General features: G+C 34.0%; 1 protein-coding gene across 2 annotated transcripts in view; it reads right to left on the bottom strand.

Moving 5' to 3' along the window:
• NBEAL1 (neurobeachin like 1) overlaps window positions 1-19,726 on the bottom strand; it is a 171,442-nt gene that overhangs the window by 91,186 nt on the left and 60,530 nt on the right. For both annotated transcript variants that reach the window (XM_082466857.1, XM_082466858.1), the window contains 13 exons: window positions 19,128-19,708; window positions 17,863-17,995; window positions 17,112-17,231; window positions 15,123-15,426; window positions 12,586-12,671; window positions 8,959-9,048; window positions 5,627-5,795; window positions 5,045-5,178; window positions 4,404-4,563; window positions 4,195-4,297; window positions 3,479-3,635; window positions 1,818-1,976; window positions 217-376 (listed from right to left, as the gene is read on the bottom strand). In XM_082466857.1, coding sequence (XP_082322983.1) covers window positions 217-376; window positions 1,818-1,976; window positions 3,479-3,635; window positions 4,195-4,297; window positions 4,404-4,563; window positions 5,045-5,178; window positions 5,627-5,795; window positions 8,959-9,048; window positions 12,586-12,671; window positions 15,123-15,426; window positions 17,112-17,231; window positions 17,863-17,995; window positions 19,128-19,708 — 2,356 coding nt within the window. The remainder of the gene's footprint in view (window positions 1-216; window positions 377-1,817; window positions 1,977-3,478; window positions 3,636-4,194; window positions 4,298-4,403; window positions 4,564-5,044; window positions 5,179-5,626; window positions 5,796-8,958; window positions 9,049-12,585; window positions 12,672-15,122; window positions 15,427-17,111; window positions 17,232-17,862; window positions 17,996-19,127; window positions 19,709-19,726) is intronic.

Below are 19,726 nucleotides of genomic sequence, written 5' to 3'. Positions count from 1 at the left end.
CTATGCTCCGGGGAGACAAAAACAACAAAGGTACATTTGAAACAGTACCCAAGAAAAGCCCTGCTGAATCAAGTAATAGGTAATTTTAAAAGCAACCTGAGGAAAGAGGGAAAAAGAAGAATTTCAGAAGAAAAAAAAATTCAGAGCCATCAAATAGAATTACATGACTATGAAGAACACTTCTTAAATGTATCAATATTTTAGCCTTAGTCATACCTGTATTTATAATTTGATTGGTGAGACTTTTAATGAGAGAAGTATTAACAGGTGCTTCATTAAGAAGGAGCCCTAATCCTGAGTAGCCAACTTCTCTAAGTCGAATACGTTGTTTACTTCGTTCATAAACGTTCGTGCATTTCAACATCTGTTCCATAACCTGGTCACAACAGTAATATATTCTCAATATAGAGAACTAAGAACAATTGTCACTTAGGTTAATATCGAATAAATATTAGTGTACAATGTTTCTGAAGCATCATTTTATTCCTCAAGTATTAAAAAAATAGCACTAAATAGGGAAGAACACTCCATTATCTTGCTATCATTAAAAAATAAATTTAAAAATGAACTGGAATGAAATGCAACTGCATTTGAATAATTAATATGTTTAAAACCCTAGTTTACATAAATTTCTTGGTAGATGAAAGGAATAATTTAAAATTTTCTTTTAATGGCTACGGTGTAGATGGAAACAAATCCTGTAGCTTGCAAGAGGAACAAAGGTGTGTTCTGAAAGAAAACAAAGATACTTCTAGATCAATCTAGTAATCTATTTATGTGACAGTTGTCAAAATAATTTTCAACAACGAGGAAATACTTTGTGAAGCAACCCATCCATCTGCTAAAATGGAAGAATGAATTAGTAACCCCATACTTCTTGGAGTTAGGTCAATCTTTGACAAAGTGAGATACTGAAAGCCTATATGGAAAGGGTAATCTTGGCAAAATAATATCATGAACCACCCCTGCAAGGCCATTTTTGAAAAAATAACGTTAAATCTCCATATAGGAACCCTGTGTGGGCAGATGCTTTAAAGAGTAGCCTCAGGGGTCACCATAACCAATATTCAAGAGAGACTATGTAGGACCACTTTTAATGCACTTTTGTTTCCAAAGTTTAGGAATTCCAAACATAGGCAATCCAAACATGACCCCACAAGTAGACTTTATAATGTCATACTAATGATGTAAGGGGAAACAAATGTCACAGGCAATTTGGCATAACAAACAGGAGAATAAATCATGAAAAAAATTGTATTTGCAGTAGAAATATGACTGCCTTCTTTAATTTTAGTTAACCGAAAAGGTGGAGTGGGCTGCTTCAGCCAAAGTTCAAAGTTTGGGATATTTTGGATAGCTAAATAAAATATGTCCTACATCCTTTAACAAGTTATTAATTTCTCTGCCTCAGTTTCTTCACCTGTAAAATGAGGGGAATAATAATATCCACTTCATAAAGTTGCTGCAAGGACTACGTAAACTAATATATAGAAAGGGTTTAGTGCCTGATAAACAGTGGATGCTAAATAAGCTTAGTATGATCTGCCACATAGACCCACTGTAAGTCAAAAGGGGGATAAGAGGTTCTACGCTGGTATGGCAGAGTAGATTTTCCACTGAAATTATTGATAAGATTACAATATAATTAGTTTTAAAATACATAAACAACAAAAACATGATAAATATACATCAAAACAAACTGAACAATTTAAAATTAGATGGAAGTAGACATGAAAAGAAGAATTTACATTCATAGAATGGATATGTTCCATGTAAATGCATACACCCACAAATGTCCCCTTAAGACATGTTTGTACCTTAAAAATGATTTCTCTTAGTCTGTCAGAGTATTTCTGATTTAAGAGCAAGGCATAAAGTATGTCAGCATTTCCTGGTTCAAACAGCAGTAAGAAAAGTTGACCTCTAGTTGGGCTGGTACGTAGGAGACCGAAGAGTATGTCCAAAATTCCAAAAAGCTTTTAAAATTAAGCAACACAAACAACCACACTCATATATGGAAGCATAAATAAAGTCATAAACCACAAATAGTTATTTAAGTCCTCTATACCCTCATGTTCTAGCCTAACTGGATTATTTGATGTCTTCTGAACCCTCCTTGCCTTTCCTCCATTAGGCTTTTGGCTTATTCCATTTCCTTTTGTATATCCTCTCACTACTCACATTCACCTGCTGAACCATTCCTATTCTTCTTGGTCCATATGAAAAGCCATCTCTTCCATAAAGCCGTTCCTAGTCTCCTCAACTTGTAACACTCTCCAGTGAAAACCTCATGGGACTTCATATTTCTCTTATAGATATTATCATACTCTTTTTTGTTTCATAATTATTTATAAACACTTCTTGTCCATCCCTGCCTCCATTAGGCTAAAAATAAGAATGATAATTCTTTCATCATTAAATACCTACAATATCTAGTATTACTCTATGTATATGTATAATAAAAGTATTCAGTAAATAATTGTTTGACTAAATTGACCAAGAAAATATCATCGGCAATGAATCATAGCAGGTGACAATACAGCTATCATGAAATAAGATGATTATTCATTATTCTAAGTATGAGCAGCTTTTGAAGTAGTTCAACCTTATAAGGAAATAGCCTAAGTTAACTCTTCTATATAATACCAATTATGAAGTCATATAACCACTGAGTACACAATGCATATATCATGATAGAGGGCAAGATATTTGAGTCAACATAAATTAAGGATGCTCAGATTTGGTGTTGAGAGTGGTATACCGAAAGAGCACAGAAAGAGCAGTAAGTACATCTGGGTTATTTTTCCAGGAATATCAGCTGTGCAACTTTTGAAGTCACCTAATCTCCCTGAACATATATTTCCAAATGTGCACATGGGAAGAGTAATTCCTGGTCTGTATATTTTGTATCAGTGGTCAAATTGTACCATGCATCAGAATCACCTGGAGGGCTTGATTTGGCCATATATTTGCATTTCTAAAAAATTCCCAGGTAAGTGGATCCATACATTGAGAACCACTGTTTTAAAGGGTAGTTCTGAGGTAAAAATGAATCGTGTATGTAGAAGTATTTAAAAATAGGAATACAGTTATAATTTACTCTTTATGCAAAATTTTTATGAACCTATGATATATTAAAATTCATGTTAGAAATGTGCCTAGTAACTTTGATAATAGTTAAATATACATCATGTGGCCTATGAAAACAGATTTCAGAATTGCCAGAACAAGTTTTTCCACATACTGTTTTATAGCTAATATTTTACTATTAGCTAGAAAATAAATATTTTATTACACTGCCATTTATTTTATTAAACTTTCAGTTAGGAGATAAAATTTACTTCTTTAACTGCTTAATAATATTATATGTGACACTATAAACATTTTACTCTTAAAATGTTATATTACATGTAAGTTTAAAAGAAGATATAGCAACTTAATTATTAAAAAGTAATAAGATTTATCCAGAGCATAATACCTGTTCTTCTTCATTGATAGCAGATACATAACCCATAATACTTTGTATCTCTTCATGAGTTCCGCCTTTGCACAGGAAATATTTAATTAGTCCATACAAAGAAGTCCTTATTGTTCGAATATCATCTAGAGACAGCTCACTATATTTACAATCACTCCTGAAAGAGAAAGTAAATGGGCAAGAATTGAAATTTTTAATTTTTATATTTTTGTACTTTTATATATAAAAGATTTCATAGTTTAAAAGAAGATGTTTCCATGTAATTAATAGAATTCTTAGCATCTTTGGCTTCTTTTTCTTTTTAAGGAAAACCTTTTGAAGTTAGGAGTTGCAATGACAAAGATATAAATTGTTAAAACAGCTTATATTTATGCAATACTATGTAGCAGACACAGTTCTAAGTGCTTTACACATTATTAATTCATTTAATTTAATCCTCAAAACAACCATAGGAAGTCATACAGTTTTATTATCTCCTTGTCACAAAGCAGAAAACTTTAGCACAGAAAAATTGAGAAGTTGCCTATGGCTAGACAATTAATGAAACATAATATTCAAACCCAGTGTATGTGATCCACTGTTCATCATTTTAACCTCCACAACATCCTGGCTCTCTGAAGTTAAAGGTATTAGGATTGCTGGAAAATAAACAATCTAGATGTTCCAATCAAGTAACAGAAACAATATCAAACTGAGAAGGAGTAAGGATATCATACCCATAATAAATCCTAAGTGTATCTAGGAGAAACTGTACACCATACTTCTTTCGGAAAACTCTCCTGCTGTCCTTGATGATGGTGGAAAGATACTGTATGTGACCTAAAATAGAAAGTTCACTCTTAAATTATATACCTAAAATAAAGTCACATAAGCAGTAATACATTTCTAAAACAACTATAAAATTTATCCAACAGCCTGCTCTCACCAATTCGAAAGGGAAAATCTCCACGGTTCCAAATACGGAAGTCAAAGAGTAAATACTGATACATTTGTTGCAGGAGCTGCATATTTTTCTCTAATGATACCTGCTCAATGAGTAACTGAATTGCCATCAATACATTAACATCCATCAAGGTGCTTGGCACCTGAAATCCAAATAGAAGAGGGTTCTGTAAAGTTCAGTTTAAATAACTGTCATTAAGCTATAATTTGAAATGATTAATTCAGAACATCTACTAAATATAAAAATCTTGGTTAGAAAAATATAAACAATTTAAACATTATTTTTTCTGATGTAACTCTGGAACACATTCCTAAAATAGTGTCTTTAAATGATGAAATATCCCAAATACCAAAGTTAACACACAAGGTCCTTATATCAAAGATTATACACTGTTATGTAAGATAAGTAGTTCTTGTATAAGGTGATTCAAGTTTTAAAAAGCTGCTTGTGAAATAAATTATATCCACTAATACAACTTAAGCTATAATAGTGTAATTTTAAAAATATATTTAATAAAATATATATATATATATATCTATTTATTTATTGGAAAGAAAAAAACCTCAACACTAACTGGTAATTGCAATCATCAGTCACATCTACATAACCTTAGACTAGCTCACCTTCTGAAGTAAGGCACCAAGAATGGCAATTCCATGGGAGTGAATAAGATTGTCCTGGTTAATAGGATGTCTTTGAATAAAGTGTTTCACAATCAAGATAAATGTTGCAATTAAATTTCTCTCTAGTCTTGACTCTGTGGAATTGTGAACATATCATTAATTATCATAATTATGCTAATCACTTTTGTATCACATGTTCTATATCATATGCATATTGTAACAAGGAATTTGGTTCAGGAATTTGCATCCAAAGGTCACATGCAGAGCATAAATATCAGAGAAATCAGTGACTGCATATTATATACTTATATGAACATGTAAATATTTTCTCTACCATAAATTTAACAATGTTGTCCGATTTCTGCTAACAGTACAAACTAAGGATAGTCAAGAGTCTAATCAACATCTTAAGTGTTTTGACTGAAGTATTATGCACTTTCTGAACTCCATTAGTAAAATTAGGGATGGACTACCTCAGCTACAAATGGTTAAGTTTCTTCATCATGGTAGCAAGACATTTCAATCTATCTTTCAATTCTCAAGTTTCTCAATGACTAGTTCATGTTAATTTCAGCTTCATACCTGATGCCTTTGTGGAGTTCAATACCACCCAATCTCCTTCTACAGGTGTTATCAATTCAGAAACTGTGCTTTCATTCAATCCCTCAGGAATCTGTCCTTCACCAAAGTGGCTGATTTGTTCCATTAGAGGAAAGAGTACATTTAATCCACCTATGCAGTTTATGCTGTCCTGAAAGAGGAAACTACAATTTTTGAATCTTATAAAACACAGGCAATTTTCTCATTTAATACCTACACAGCATGTACGAGGTTATAATTTGCTAAACCTTTAAGCAAGGTATATGATGGCCTAAGCTAAAGGAACCCTTGTACGGGCATATGCTTTAAAGAGCAGCCTCAAGGGTCACCAAAATCAATACTCAAGAGACAAGGCCAGACCATTTTAATACACCTTTGTTTTCCAAAGTTTACGAATTCCCAACATAGGCAATCTAAACATGACCCCGTAAGTAGACTTCATAACGTAACACTAGTGATATACGAGGTAACAACTGTCACAAGGCAATTAGTCATAACAAACAGGAGAACAAGTCATGAAAAAAAAGAATGTATTTGCAGTACAAATATGACTGACTCCTCTACTTTAAGTTTACAAAAAAGGTGGAGTGAGTGGCTTCAACCGAAGTTCAAAGTGACTATTCTGGATAACTTAACAAAATATATTCAGTATCTTAGACAAGTTACTAATTTCCCCAGCCTCAGTTTCTTCATCTGTAAGATGAGGATAATATTAATTCCCACTTTGTAAAGTTGTTACAAGGACGAGATAAGCTAATGCATGAAAAGTGCTTAGTGCCTGACATAAAATGGGTGCTATGTAAGATTAGCTATTATTAACTGCTAAAATGTTCTGAACTGCCATGTTTACGTACCTTAAGTCTGTAAACAACCTCTTCATAGTCTTTGCCTGTTTTTCATATTGATTTTTAAGGGCTTTTTACAATAAGTAAACTAGAATTTTGGATGGGAAGTGTTTTTTTCCCAGCTGTCATTTCATTTAACTTTTTTTGGCTTTGGTTTTGCTGCAGTATAAAAAAGCAATAGTCTTTTTCTTGATAATTCTGTTCCTTTTTGATTTCTACATATCTATACTCAAGGCAACAAAGACTGCTTTGATTTTCAAGTATAATGTATGACACAAACAATCAGCTTTCTCTATATAAGTAATCCATAAAACTAGCCTTATAAAACCAATCTTATACGTGACATCAAAAGTTAACTTACGAATTGGCAAACACGTCATAAATCTTACTATGTTAACAGGTAAGAATAAGTGTCCTTATCTCAACTGACAAAGGATTAATCTCCAAAATACATAAACAGATATGCAGCTCAATATTAAAAAAACAAACAACCCAATGAAAAAATGGGCAGAAGACATTTCTCCAAAGAAGACATACAGATGGCCAAGAGGCACATGAAAAGCTGCTCAACATCACTAATTATTAGAGAAACACAAAACAAAACTGCAATGAGGTATTATCTCACACCGGTTAGAATGGGCATCATCAGAAAATCTACAAGCAACAAATGCTGGAGAGGGTGTGGAGAAAAGGGAACCCTCTTGCACTGTTGGTGGGAATGTAAATTGATACAGACACTATGGAGAACAGTATGGAGGGTCCTTAAAAAACTAAAAATAGAATTACCATATGACGCAGCAATCCCACTACTAGGCATATACCCAGAGCAAACCATAATTCAAAAAGACACATGCACCCCAATGTTCATTGCAGCACTATTTACAACAGCCAGGTCATGGAAGCAACCTAAATCCCCATCGACAGACGAATGGATAAAGAAGATGTGGTACATATACACAATGGAATATTACTCAGCCATAACAAGGAACAAAATTGGGTCTTCTGCAGAGACGTGGATGGACCTAGAGACTGTCATATAGAGTGAAGTAAGTCAGAAAAAGAAAAACAAATATCGTATGTTAACGCATATACGTGGAATCTAGAAAAATGGTACAGATGAACTGGTTAGCAAGGCAGAAATAGAGACACAGATGTAGAGAACAAACGTATGGACACCAAGGGGGAGAAAGCGCGTGGGGGCGGTGTGTGGGGGGGTGGGATGAACTGGGAGATTGGGATTGACATGTATACACTGATGTGTATAAAATGGATGACTAATAAGAACCTGCTGTATACAAATAAATAAATATAATAAAATTCAAATTTAAAAAACCTACAAATTGGCAAACAAGTCATAAATCTTACTATGTTAACAGGTAAGAATAAGTGTTCTTACCTTAAAGTTAAACAGAAAAAAGCTTTATACCACATGAATAACATGAGATTAATACAAACTGATGGATTCATTTTTACATAGAAGAATTATCCTAATGATTTCTGTTCATTGAAACAATAAGCATATTTGATTGGTATTAAATGACTAGAAGACAAAAGTTTTTTTGTTGTTGTCGTTTTTTTTGCTGATTTATCAGCAAGTTCCAGTATAACTATCTTTTATATTTATTTTTATTTTACTTAGGCTATAATTTCTATTTAATATATCTTTTAAGGAAATCCTATATTTTAGAAATAGGGTATCTCTGACTTTCACATTAGCCCAAATAATCTTAACTAGTTTAATCACTCAGTCAACAATGTTATTATGTATCCCTGTGCCAGGCACTGGGGGAAAAAGCAGTGTTCCCTCCTTTGAAGTTCTTAAGGACTACTGGAGAATCAAGCAAGCAAACAGTTAACTATTCACCATGATAAGTGAAATAATAGAAACTTCTATAGGTACTCATGACAAGAATAGTTAACTCCGTCTTGGGAAATAAGTAGAGGCCTTTAGATAGAAGCAAAGACATTACATCCAGCTAAGACATAAATATGAGGCACATGAAAAAGGCAGACAAGATATAATGGCTAGACGGGGTTATGAAGAAGAGGAAAAATTACTCATCTTTAACCTCAGAGAGGAAAGATCTAAGTTTGTTAAAGCTGATGGACAGGAGACTAGAGAGGGAGAAGTATGTGATATAGGAGAAAAGGGATAATCAATGAAGTCTCTGAGGGGTTGAAATCTGTTACATAGTTTTAGGGATTAAATACCTTAAAAGTGGAGCTATTAACCAGGGCAGCATATTTTTCTTATGAAAACTGCTAAGCTCATGGCATAGTTTAAAAAGATAACTACGTTACAAACAAATAGTCATTCAACTACTTATTTATTTATCCTTCAAACCGTGTATCTGCAAACATTTTAAACAGGACTTATTCAGATCAATCTGGTGGTGCTCAAAAGACAAAAGTTTTTAAAGGATCAGTAAACTTACATAATATGTTGCCCATCATTCATCATTAACTTACCTTAATGTCCCAGTTTACTACTTTGTTTCCTGTTAACCTTCCATGCAAACAATTAGTAGATAAATCAAGACAGATTGAATTTTTGCAGGCCTAAAAATAAAAGAAAAATATGGCAAACAGCTAAGCACAATGAAGACAAAACATAACTTTAACTATATATGGAACATTTCACTATAATTTTAAAAGGTATATAGTATAGTCAATGATAAGATGCCTACAATATTAAGTTTAGTATTACTATTCTCTGATTGTCTTTTAAAAGAATCAGGGACTGATTCTAATGCACTCACTCATCAAATGCAGGTCACCGCTGCTTGTCATCTAACAGATAAGCATTAGCTAGAACTTACCATTTACCAATCACATAGTTTAAAATTGCTTCTATTCTAAACCAATATATGCAAACAGATTTTTGACTTTTAAAAAAATTCAATGTTTTAGTCCCATTAGTACAGAAAATTATATCACAATACAAAAATCAAACCACAGGCATAAGACACTATTTTCCCTTATATTACTGACTGACAATTTTAGTTATATTCAAATTAAGAGCTTTGTCTGCAACTCTAGAAATTATTAAAGTCATTTGTTAACTTCCATAAAGGTTTATAAAGCAGGGAACCTCACATGTAACCTGTGAATTGGCAGATAATGAAACATCTTTGAATCTAATCCCCAGTCCAAAAGAAAATAAAGAAACCTACAAATTTTAGCACAGATGATGTGGTTGTTGCTTTTCTCTTAAGGCAACTGAGAAAAATTGATTTAATAAAGTAAATGTAAACTGAGTTTACATTTAACTCAATGTAAACTATACTAGTCTCCGAGACAGAAAAGTCTTTCTCCTATTACTACCTTAGTTTGGTACTATGGATCTAGGACCTGTCCAAACACAGTAATCTCCCTATGGTATGACTGCCTCCAGTCTCTCTCTCCAATCCAACTTTGACACTGTAGCTCAAGACCTTTTTCTAAAATGCAAACCTGATCATATCACTCTTCTTAAAATCCTATCCATTGCCTACTATTTAGCCTGGCATAAGAGGTTTGCTATGATCTGGCCTCCACTTGGCCCTCTAACTTCATTTCTGGCCAACTGCTCCCACTCAGTGACCTATACCCAAATACACACAGAATCCAGCTTTACATTCTATGCCTTTGTAGGTGTTGCTCACTGCACATCCCTCCCTTTACTCTGCCTTTTAAAACACAAATCAAACCATCTTTTCTATGATATTCTATCCTCCTGGAAGAACCATCCACTCTTCCTTTGTACCCACACTGTATTCTGTATATAATTCCAACACAAAAAAATATTGTATAGTGGTTAAGGATACGCATTAAACAGGTTAGGCATTCACTAGAATTATGAGGCTAGGCAAGTTACTTATCTTTCCTCAGCCTCAGAAAACTAGAGCTTAGAAAAGATACAAAGAGTACCATATAACCCTCAGAGCTTTTGTAAAAGATTAAGTGAAACAGTACATGTGAAACATTAGCATAGTGCTTAATACACTGTAAACACCGAATAAATGGTAGCTAAAAAGAAAAATGCTTATAAAATTATATTGCACTTATTTTTTACACATTTATTTGACTTTAGATTGTAAGCTTCTTAAAGCCAGAGGTTTTAACTTATTCATCTTTGTATCCTAAAAGTTCAGACAACTCTTGGCAGAAAGAGAACACTCAAAAAATTTTAAATTGATGGTTAAACACCTCCAACAAATAAGTACAAAGATGAAAAACTGTTGACTGCTAAAATTCCCTGGAGTAGCTTTTCCCAAACTACCACTTGTTAATAAGTGAAATGAAAATCAAAATGTGTTCTATGTTCAAATAACTGGTGAAAAAGTAGGATAAAACAAATGTGAACTAGTTTCTTCATAAGCAGAATTTTTCAAGTGTATGATCCATCTCCAAGAAGGATATACAGAATGCAACATTCCCTCAACGTTATTTAACCACAGAATTCTTGTATCATGATATGCTACCATTTTAAAGAAATGTTCCTCCAATAAACTGTTTTACTGTATATATCTGTCATATCGGGTTTTGTGAGGAAAAATAGCTATTTTAAAAATTACAGAATTTTTACTTCCAAAAGTAAGAATTCAACCTTAATATTATTAAAATCAAAGTTACTTTGAAAAAAGGATATGCCAAAAAGACTCAGTTAGTCATCATATGTCTAGACATGTCACCAATTAGTGAGATTAAGTCCAATTATTTCCTATCCAGCTATACAGAATAGTTGTAATGAAAGTAAGTATAAGAGATAGTCCCTGGGGGAAAAAAAAAAGAGAGATAGTCCCTGCCAGGAAATAACTTAAAATCTAGTTTGGTAAACAAACATGTATATCTTTGGGAAAAAGTATTATAAAAAGCAAACAAATAAAAAATAAGAGACTCAAGAGAGATTATAACCAATGCAATGTTCAAATGGATCCAAGATTAAATTTTTAAAAGGCTAAACAAATATTTTGGGGAAAACTGGGATAATTTGAACATGGGTTGTAAAGGACATGAATTATTGATCATTTTCTCAGGTAGGTTAATGATTATGTTGTAAAGTTTAGGAGTAAAGTGTCTTGATTGCAGATTGTCTATGTCAATCTGCTGTCACAAATGATTTGAGATAGATGAAGACCAAGTGCAGCAAAATGTTAGTAACTGGTGAATTTAGGTAAAGAGTATACAGGATTTCACTTTACCATTCTTTCAACTTCTCTCTAGGTTTGAAATTAATCAAAATAAAAAGGTAAGGGGAAATACCACCTGACAAGTACATTTTATTAGGTTACACATAAACAAGCATTCAAAGCAATAAATTATGACCATGTACTAGCTGGTTAAACTAGGGGGGAAAAGGTCTATGATGTATAATATCACACAACAGAAGCAACTTCTGGGTTAAAGTAACATTAAATATAATGAAGGCAATTAATATTGTTGTTTATGCCACTTCTCCCTTTTCTTCCTCCCAGTTCTACCTTTGATCTTCTTTCCCTCAGCCCTTGCTAACCTCAATTACTTTCACTAGATAAACGACTTTTCTTGAAGGAAAAAGCACTGGGCATGGTATGCATATAGGTAGCTTTTCTTCTCCTTCTGATGTAAACATTTCTTTTGTTTTCTTGTTAACCACATTTTAAAAATAAACAGGGAATTCCCTGGCAGTCCAGTGGTTAGAACTCTGCACTCTCACTGCCGAGGGCCCAGGTTCATTCCCTGGTCAGGGAACTAAGATCCCACAAGCCGTGCAGCCAAAAAATTAAAAAATAAACAAAGAAAAAGTTGAGCACAATTCTGTTTCATCTCTCCTTCCAAAAAAGGAGAATACATTTAAACAATTTCATTTACTGAAGTTGATTCATTAGTACAAATTCCCACTACAACCATTTCCATTCATATGGCTGGGATGACATAATGATAACACTTGAACCATAGTTGAGAACTGCATCTTAATTTTTACTGCTTCTCATCTTTTGAAAATTAATAATTTTTTAACAGTAATTCAAGCCCCTTCTTCTCAATTACCCACTGAAATGACAAAAGGAATAAAAATGGAATTTTAGTTCACAGCATAGTTACAGCTAGATGGACAGTCCATGCATTTACTCTGACCTTTGCAGTGTAGTGAAGAAGGACGTTACCAGGCAGGTCAGCCATGTCAGACTCTTGAAATTTCCAAGGGCTTAAACAGTTTGGACCTGAAAATTATTTATACACACATACACACACATATCATTGAATATATATGGCCTCCTCAGGTCTGTGTAATCAGAAAAAAATTTTTAATTAAGCTGTTTCAAGCTTCTCATATAACACAGTTAAAACACATTAGCCAAAATGTACTTTATTTTTATATCACATCCAATTCGTCTAACACCTAGTAAAGTTCGGAGAGGGGGTAGATCAATCTCTACTACAGAAAGGAAATTTTATATAGCATTAAAAACTAATATAAACATAACAAAGTTTATACATTGATCAAATATAAAACAATTCAAATTTGTAAGATAAAACAGCAAAACAACCAATCAATAATGTGAATAGATATCACAGAAATGGAACAGCTAATGAGTAGGAAAAAACTCTTGACTTTACTAAAAAAAAAAACAAAAAAAAAAAACTACAAATTAAAGCAAGTTTCCATTTTACATAAAAAAATGGAGGAAACAGTATTTACCATTCCATCTTAATGAGGCTGTAGTGAGTTGGGTATATTTATGTGTTACTGGTAGGCACTGTCAATTGGTATATCCTTTACGAAAACTGAGTAGGTAACATGTATTGAGCGCTATAAAAATATTCACACCCTTTGAATATTTACCCTGGGAACTTATCATAAGCAAATCCATCAAAATACAAAAAAAAAAAAAATTGGTACAATAGTTCATCATATTTAATGTTTGAAGTTTATAACAATATTAAAAATTATAAACAACCTAAGTAAATCATGCATTAAGAATCTAATGAAATATTATGTAGCCATTAAAAATAATCATTATGAATAAAACATAACAAATAATTACTATTTATAAGAGTAGAATTTTAAGTAGGAAAATTGTTAAGAGCAAAATCCAAACTATATAGCTATAATGACTACACTAAATGACTTATTATTAACTTGGAATTTATTTAGATTAAGGGTCAACTTCAAATACTTTGGTGAGTTTTAAAGTAACGACAAGGTTCTAATACAAACTTTTTAAGTGTGGACAGAGACATTCATCTCAAAACTCCATGTAATCTAAAAAAAGACATTCTGACAAATAATAAGCTAATCTGCAGAGTTAATATACATAACTACTTATAGGCTTAACTCCTGAATTTTGAAAATAGTTATGATCCAATAACAACCAGTGTGTATCTTTAAAATCAGAGCCAAATGAAAAAGAAAAAACCAAAACAAAAACTTGTAATTTTATCCAAGAACTCCTAATTCTAATGCCTTCATGAATTCTTCAGATATATTAATATATAAATTATAAAAATGACAAGTTTTGAATAAGACTCATATGACTCTAGAATCAGTTGTGTGACTTCTTAGGAAGACAAACTTATATTTTGTTTCATCAATGTATTAAAATCTGTCAAAAGCACCAGCAGTATTATAGATTGAATTGTGTACCCACCCACTCAAAATTCATATGTTGAAGCTCTAACTCCCAGTGTGACTGTATTTGGAGATAGGGCCTGTAAGGGGTAATTAAGGCTAAATGATGTCATAAAAGTCGGGCCCTAATTCAATAGGGCCCCTTATAAGAGGAAAAGACAGCAGAGATCTCTCTCTGCACATACACACAGAGAACATATTCCATGACAGAGCAAGAAGGCAGCCATCGACAAGCCAGGAATAGAGGATCCACTAGAGACCAAGCCTGATAGAAACTTGATCTTGGAATTCTAGCTTCCAGAATTCTGAGAAAATAGTGTTTAAGCTATCTAGTCTGTGGTATTTTGTTATAGCAGTCCTAATAGACTAACACAGGCAGTATTATGGATGATATTTGAAATATTTCTCAAAGGTTTTTTTTATGCATATCAAAAAATGTATAGTATACTATAATTAATTATAACGTATAATGTAATTGAAAGTTGTGAAGACAGTAAATCTTAAATGTTATCAACACACACATTAAAAAATGGTAATTATGTGAGGGTATGGAGGTGTTAACCAACTTTATTACAGTAATCATTTTGCAGGGTATACATGTATCAAATCAGCACATTGCATACCTTAAACTTATATATGTTATAATGTCAATATCTCAATAAAGCTAAGGGGAGTAAAAGTACAAGGTGTGGTGGGCTTTTTCTTCCCTTTCAGTTTCAGTTAAAACAAATATAGTTGACCCTTGAACAACATGAGGTGAACTGTGTGGGTCCGCTCATATATGGATTGTTTTCAATAGTAAATAGACAGTACCACAATCCACAGATGCAGAACCATGCATACAAAGGAACTGCATATATATGGAGGGCCGACATAAGTTATATGTGGATTTTTGACTTCATGAAGGGTTTGCACCCCTAATCCTAGAGTTGTTCAATGGCCAACTGTACATTCTTTAGATCAAATATATTCTTCAGAATATATTTAGGCAACAGAAAAAACTATTTCAGTTTAATTAGGCAGTATGATGGTACATGCTCACCTGCTAAATATAATGCCTTCACCTGAAGAGGTTGCAGTGCTTCATAGAAGATGATAACAGACCCCAGCTGACCCTCCAGAGATGTGGGACACCCCCATTCACTGTCTTGTGTTCCAGCTGATATCAATTTGGTAATCAACTTTGATTTTTCCATTGTTCCTCCCCAGGAAGCTGAGGACAAAATTCCACCAAATGATGTTCGATGAGGGGTAATGGGAGAAGAAAAAGGTGGATCTGGGATTTGGGATGGTGGAGGAGTGGTGGTTCTTTGCCCAGCTGAACCAATACAGCAAGAAATAAAAGGCTAAAATTAAGAAACAAACAAACATAATAAATTACACATTTTAATTAAATCTCTATCCTCATATTTAAAATAAAACAGTACATAAAATTAAGCAATACACTGTAAAACAAAGTTTTGTTTTTAGTGGATCATGATGTGTGCATGTGTGTGTATACATAAGATATCATTACAGATGTTACATTTGGCCTATGGGATTTGGATGCATTACTTTTATTTTTTTTTAATTTTTATTTCTTTCTTTATTTTTGGCTGTGTTGGGTCTTCATTTCTGTGCGAGGGCTTTCTCTAGTTGCGGCAAGCGGGGGCCACTCTTCATCGCGGTGCGCGGGCCACTCACTATCGCGGCCTCTCTTGTTGCGGAGCACAGGGTCCAGACGCGCAGGCTCAGTAGTTGTGGCTCACGGGCCTAGTTGCTTCACGGCATGTGGGATCTTCCCAGACCAGGGCTCAAACCCATGTCCCCTGCATTGGCAGGCAGATTCTCAACCACTGCGCCACCAGGGAAGCCCCTGCATTACTTTTATAACTCACTTTACATCCTTCTGTAAATTTTGATTTTTAATGAGTGTATATTTAGTAAAAGTTTTTTTACTTTACTGTATTCTAAAGTAGAGAAAACCACCTTTCTCCCTTAAAATTTATAAGCAGAGAATTACACATCAGTATAATACTGCTAATTACGGATTATCCTGAAGTGATCATAGACATGAACAGCAACAAGAAGTTACTGGAATCCTAGAAGGACTTGGAAAATAATCAAATCCATTCCATTATCTTCAGAAAAGGCCCTTTCAAAAATGTCCAAAAATTCTCAAAGAACTTTTACACTAATGTTCCTTAAGAATCACCTCAGTAAATAAATTCTAAATTCTATCTTATCCCTAACTACAATGTAAATATTTAAGGTTTCTTCATTATTGTTTCAAAATCAATGAAAAATTCGATGATGGAAAAGAGTGCATCTAAATATTTGGTATACCTGGAGAGCTTTATTAAATGATCCTTTGTCCTGCTCTGTTCAATTTCTTTGGCTTTCCTGTTACGGGTCTATTTTTCTAAGACTTTAATTACATTTGTTTCTTCCTTGAATTGTTTTTCTTTATTATATGATGTCTGACTTCATCTAATGATGACAGGCTAACAGAATTAAATATTAACTTACTATATCTTAGTATGCAGAAAACACTAAAACTTACAGGCACATATTTAGAATAAACAGAAGCTTATACATTAAACTGAAAAAATTTTCAAGAGTTTGCAAACAACTGGTCCCATAAAGAGTAGGTTAGGGACTTCTCTGGTGGTCCAGTGGTAAAGAATCCACCTTACAATGCAGGGCATGCGGGTTCGAACCCTGGTCAGGGAACTAAGATCCCACAAGCCATGGGGCAACTAAGCCGGTGTGCCTCAATGAGAGAGCCCACATGTCACAAGCTATAGAGCCCACACGCCCTGGAGCCCATGCGCCCTGGAGCCCGCGTGCGCCACAACTAGAGAGAGAAAACCCGCACACCACAACTAGAGAGCACCCGCGTGCTGTAAGGAAAGATCTTGTATGCCTCAACAAAGATCTCATGTGCCGCAACTAAGACCCGACGTGACCCTCCCCGAAAAAAAGGAAAATAAATAAATAATACAATAAATATTTATTAAAAAAAAAAAAAGAGTAGGTTAGATGTGCTTACTTCATTCATGGCAGGAAATCTCAGAGGGGCAGAGACCTTCTGCTGTCCATTGTCATAGATATATACAAGGCTCTGACCAAAGGGCCTTTTTCCAGGCATGTGAACAATGGTTATGTTGTGCTGGTAAAGTAAAACATATATTTAAAAAGTAAAAATTACATTAAGTCCTTGCAGTAACAAATGTTTTCAGAGTATTACTATTTAACTAGTTTGTGTGAAAGGTAGAACAGTAAGTTTAAGCATAATTAAACGCTGATTAAAATGATGCTGTTAAAGTAACAATTTTGCCTGTAGTACTATAAAAGAGCTTCTGACTATTCTAGAAAATCTACACACAATTGTAACATAGTACCTTTTCTGCATTTTCCAAGTCTATAAGTGTTCTCTAGAATCAATCAATGTTTCTAATGAGAAGCACTTTATTTTTTAAGAAAAGCAACAGAAATGCATTGTTTTTAAACAATTTCTGCTCTCATTTTAAATTGAAATTCAAAATCAAATTTGATTCTAGAAAACTTGAAAGAAATATAACATTTCAATTTAATTTTTTTAGCAGAAAAATGATTACCGCTGAAATTATGATAAATGGTATTAACTCCTTTATAGGTAAACTTCAACATGAATAGAACTTTAACATAAAATTAATCAACTCTCAACAAGCAGGTGATAACACCTGATGTACACACACCAAACATGTGTTTTTTTAAAAGGAAAGAACCCAGAAGTTAGATGTGATGCCTTAAAGCCTTACCCAGAGGGAATCACAGAAACTGTGGTCAGGAAGCATAACTGTTGCATATTCTCTTTTCGTGCACACTGCCACAACCAACATACCTGAATGGGTAATAAAAGCTTCAAAACCCATGCCACTTCCTGTAAAAAAGCTAACAAAAGTACGTATTATCAGAACTTTTGAAGTCAGTTGTACAGTTTCATCATCACTGGGGCACACAAAAACCGTAACTTCACCATGAATATCTTTACCAAACACACTGTGGCTTACATTCTATTGCCATACACCATCAATCCCACCTTGCATGAAAGTTGATTTTTAAATCTTTTTTGGGCATAGCAGTTTAGTATATTATAAAAGGTAGCCTTATACACAGAATGCCATTAGCAAACTCTAGCAAAACTATAAACTTTCAAATCTTCAAAATTCTTCCAAATAAGATTCAGAAAGAATGAATAAAGTCTTAAAAAATCACAAGGCATATTAAAATGTATTAGTTACTGAAGTAACTAAGTTTGGAAACACATAGGTTTTTCTGGTCCTTCATATAAATATATAGTAGCATCCTCAATAGAACAGAAAATCACCATTCATTTTCAAGTTTACTATTCCTTTCTCCTCCACTTATACAATAATTTTAAGAAGGAACTTTGTTTCCAAATTAGTTTCAGAACTTAACTAGCAAAATATCTGAGATATACAACTATTATTATGAAAGCAACAAAGCACTTATAATTAAACTGTGTACACTCTAAGGAGGAGAGGCTTCAGATAAATTGTTGTACACTTAAAAAGTAGATGCTTAGAACTTCCCTGGTGGCTCAGTGGTTAAGAATCCGCCTGCCAATGCAGGGGACACGGGTTTGAGTCCTGGTCTGGGAAGATCCCACATGCCACGGAGCAACTCAGCCCGTGCACCACAACTACTAAGCCTGCGCTCTGGAGCCCGCGAGCCACAACTACTGAGTCCGCGTGCCACAGCTACTGAAGCCTGCGCGCCTAGAGCCCGTGCTCTGCAACGAGAGAAGCCACTGCAATGAGAAGCCCGTGCACCACAATGAAGAGTAGCCCCCACTCGCTGCAACTAGAGAAAGCCCACGCGCAGAAACGAAGACCCAACACAGCCATAAATAAATAAATAAAATAAAATAAAATAAAAGTTTAAAAAAAAAACAGTATTCGAGGAAAAAAAAAATAGATGCTTAGAAAAACGTTTTCCTGTTTAAGAATCACAGCATATATTATGACAGTATTCACTTATATTCCATAACTTGTACCAGTACCTGTATAATTGTTTTCTTTTTCCTCCTTTGTTAGCATTGCCAAGAGTCAACTGATCCTGATCTAAGCAAAACCAAGCATTGAAAGAAAAGGCAGACCCTGGCCATTTCTGTATGGAAGGCACAGAAATTCCTGCCATACTATGTGACAAATTAAAATACTGCAGTGCACTCTCTAGACTTTGTTTTCGGGCCATTGTCAGGATTGCTCGAGTTACAAGAGTGGTATAGGGGTGAATGTACTCAGATTCATCCACTCTCAACAATCTTAGTAGTTGACGGATTTCTTCTGAGCTCACTGACTGACTCCCCAATGAACCATGGAGTGCAATCAAGTTCTCAGCACAAGTTCGATGGAGGGAAGAATGGGAATTAAGGGTTTCAGTGATTCTAATTCCCATATTTGCATTGACACAAGTAGTTCGACTCTGCCTATTAATACAACAAATTCTTTTCAGCCAATCAGAGATGAAGATTTGCAGGTCATGGGATTCTAGCTCTGGAAGCCACTGGATAAGAAGCAAGAGAGGCTGGACATTACTAATGCCCAAAATTCCAACTGAAGTGTGATCACCCTCTACAGCCTGTAAAGCAACATGAGA

The sequence above is a fragment of the Balaenoptera physalus genome, assembly GCF_965194825.1.
Source record: "Balaenoptera physalus genome assembly, chromosome: 6".
NCBI classification, from domain to species: domain Eukaryota; kingdom Metazoa; phylum Chordata; class Mammalia; order Artiodactyla; family Balaenopteridae; genus Balaenoptera; species Balaenoptera physalus.
Note: the sequence above shows the minus strand (reverse complement) of the source record. Positions and strands in the feature narration are given on the sequence as shown.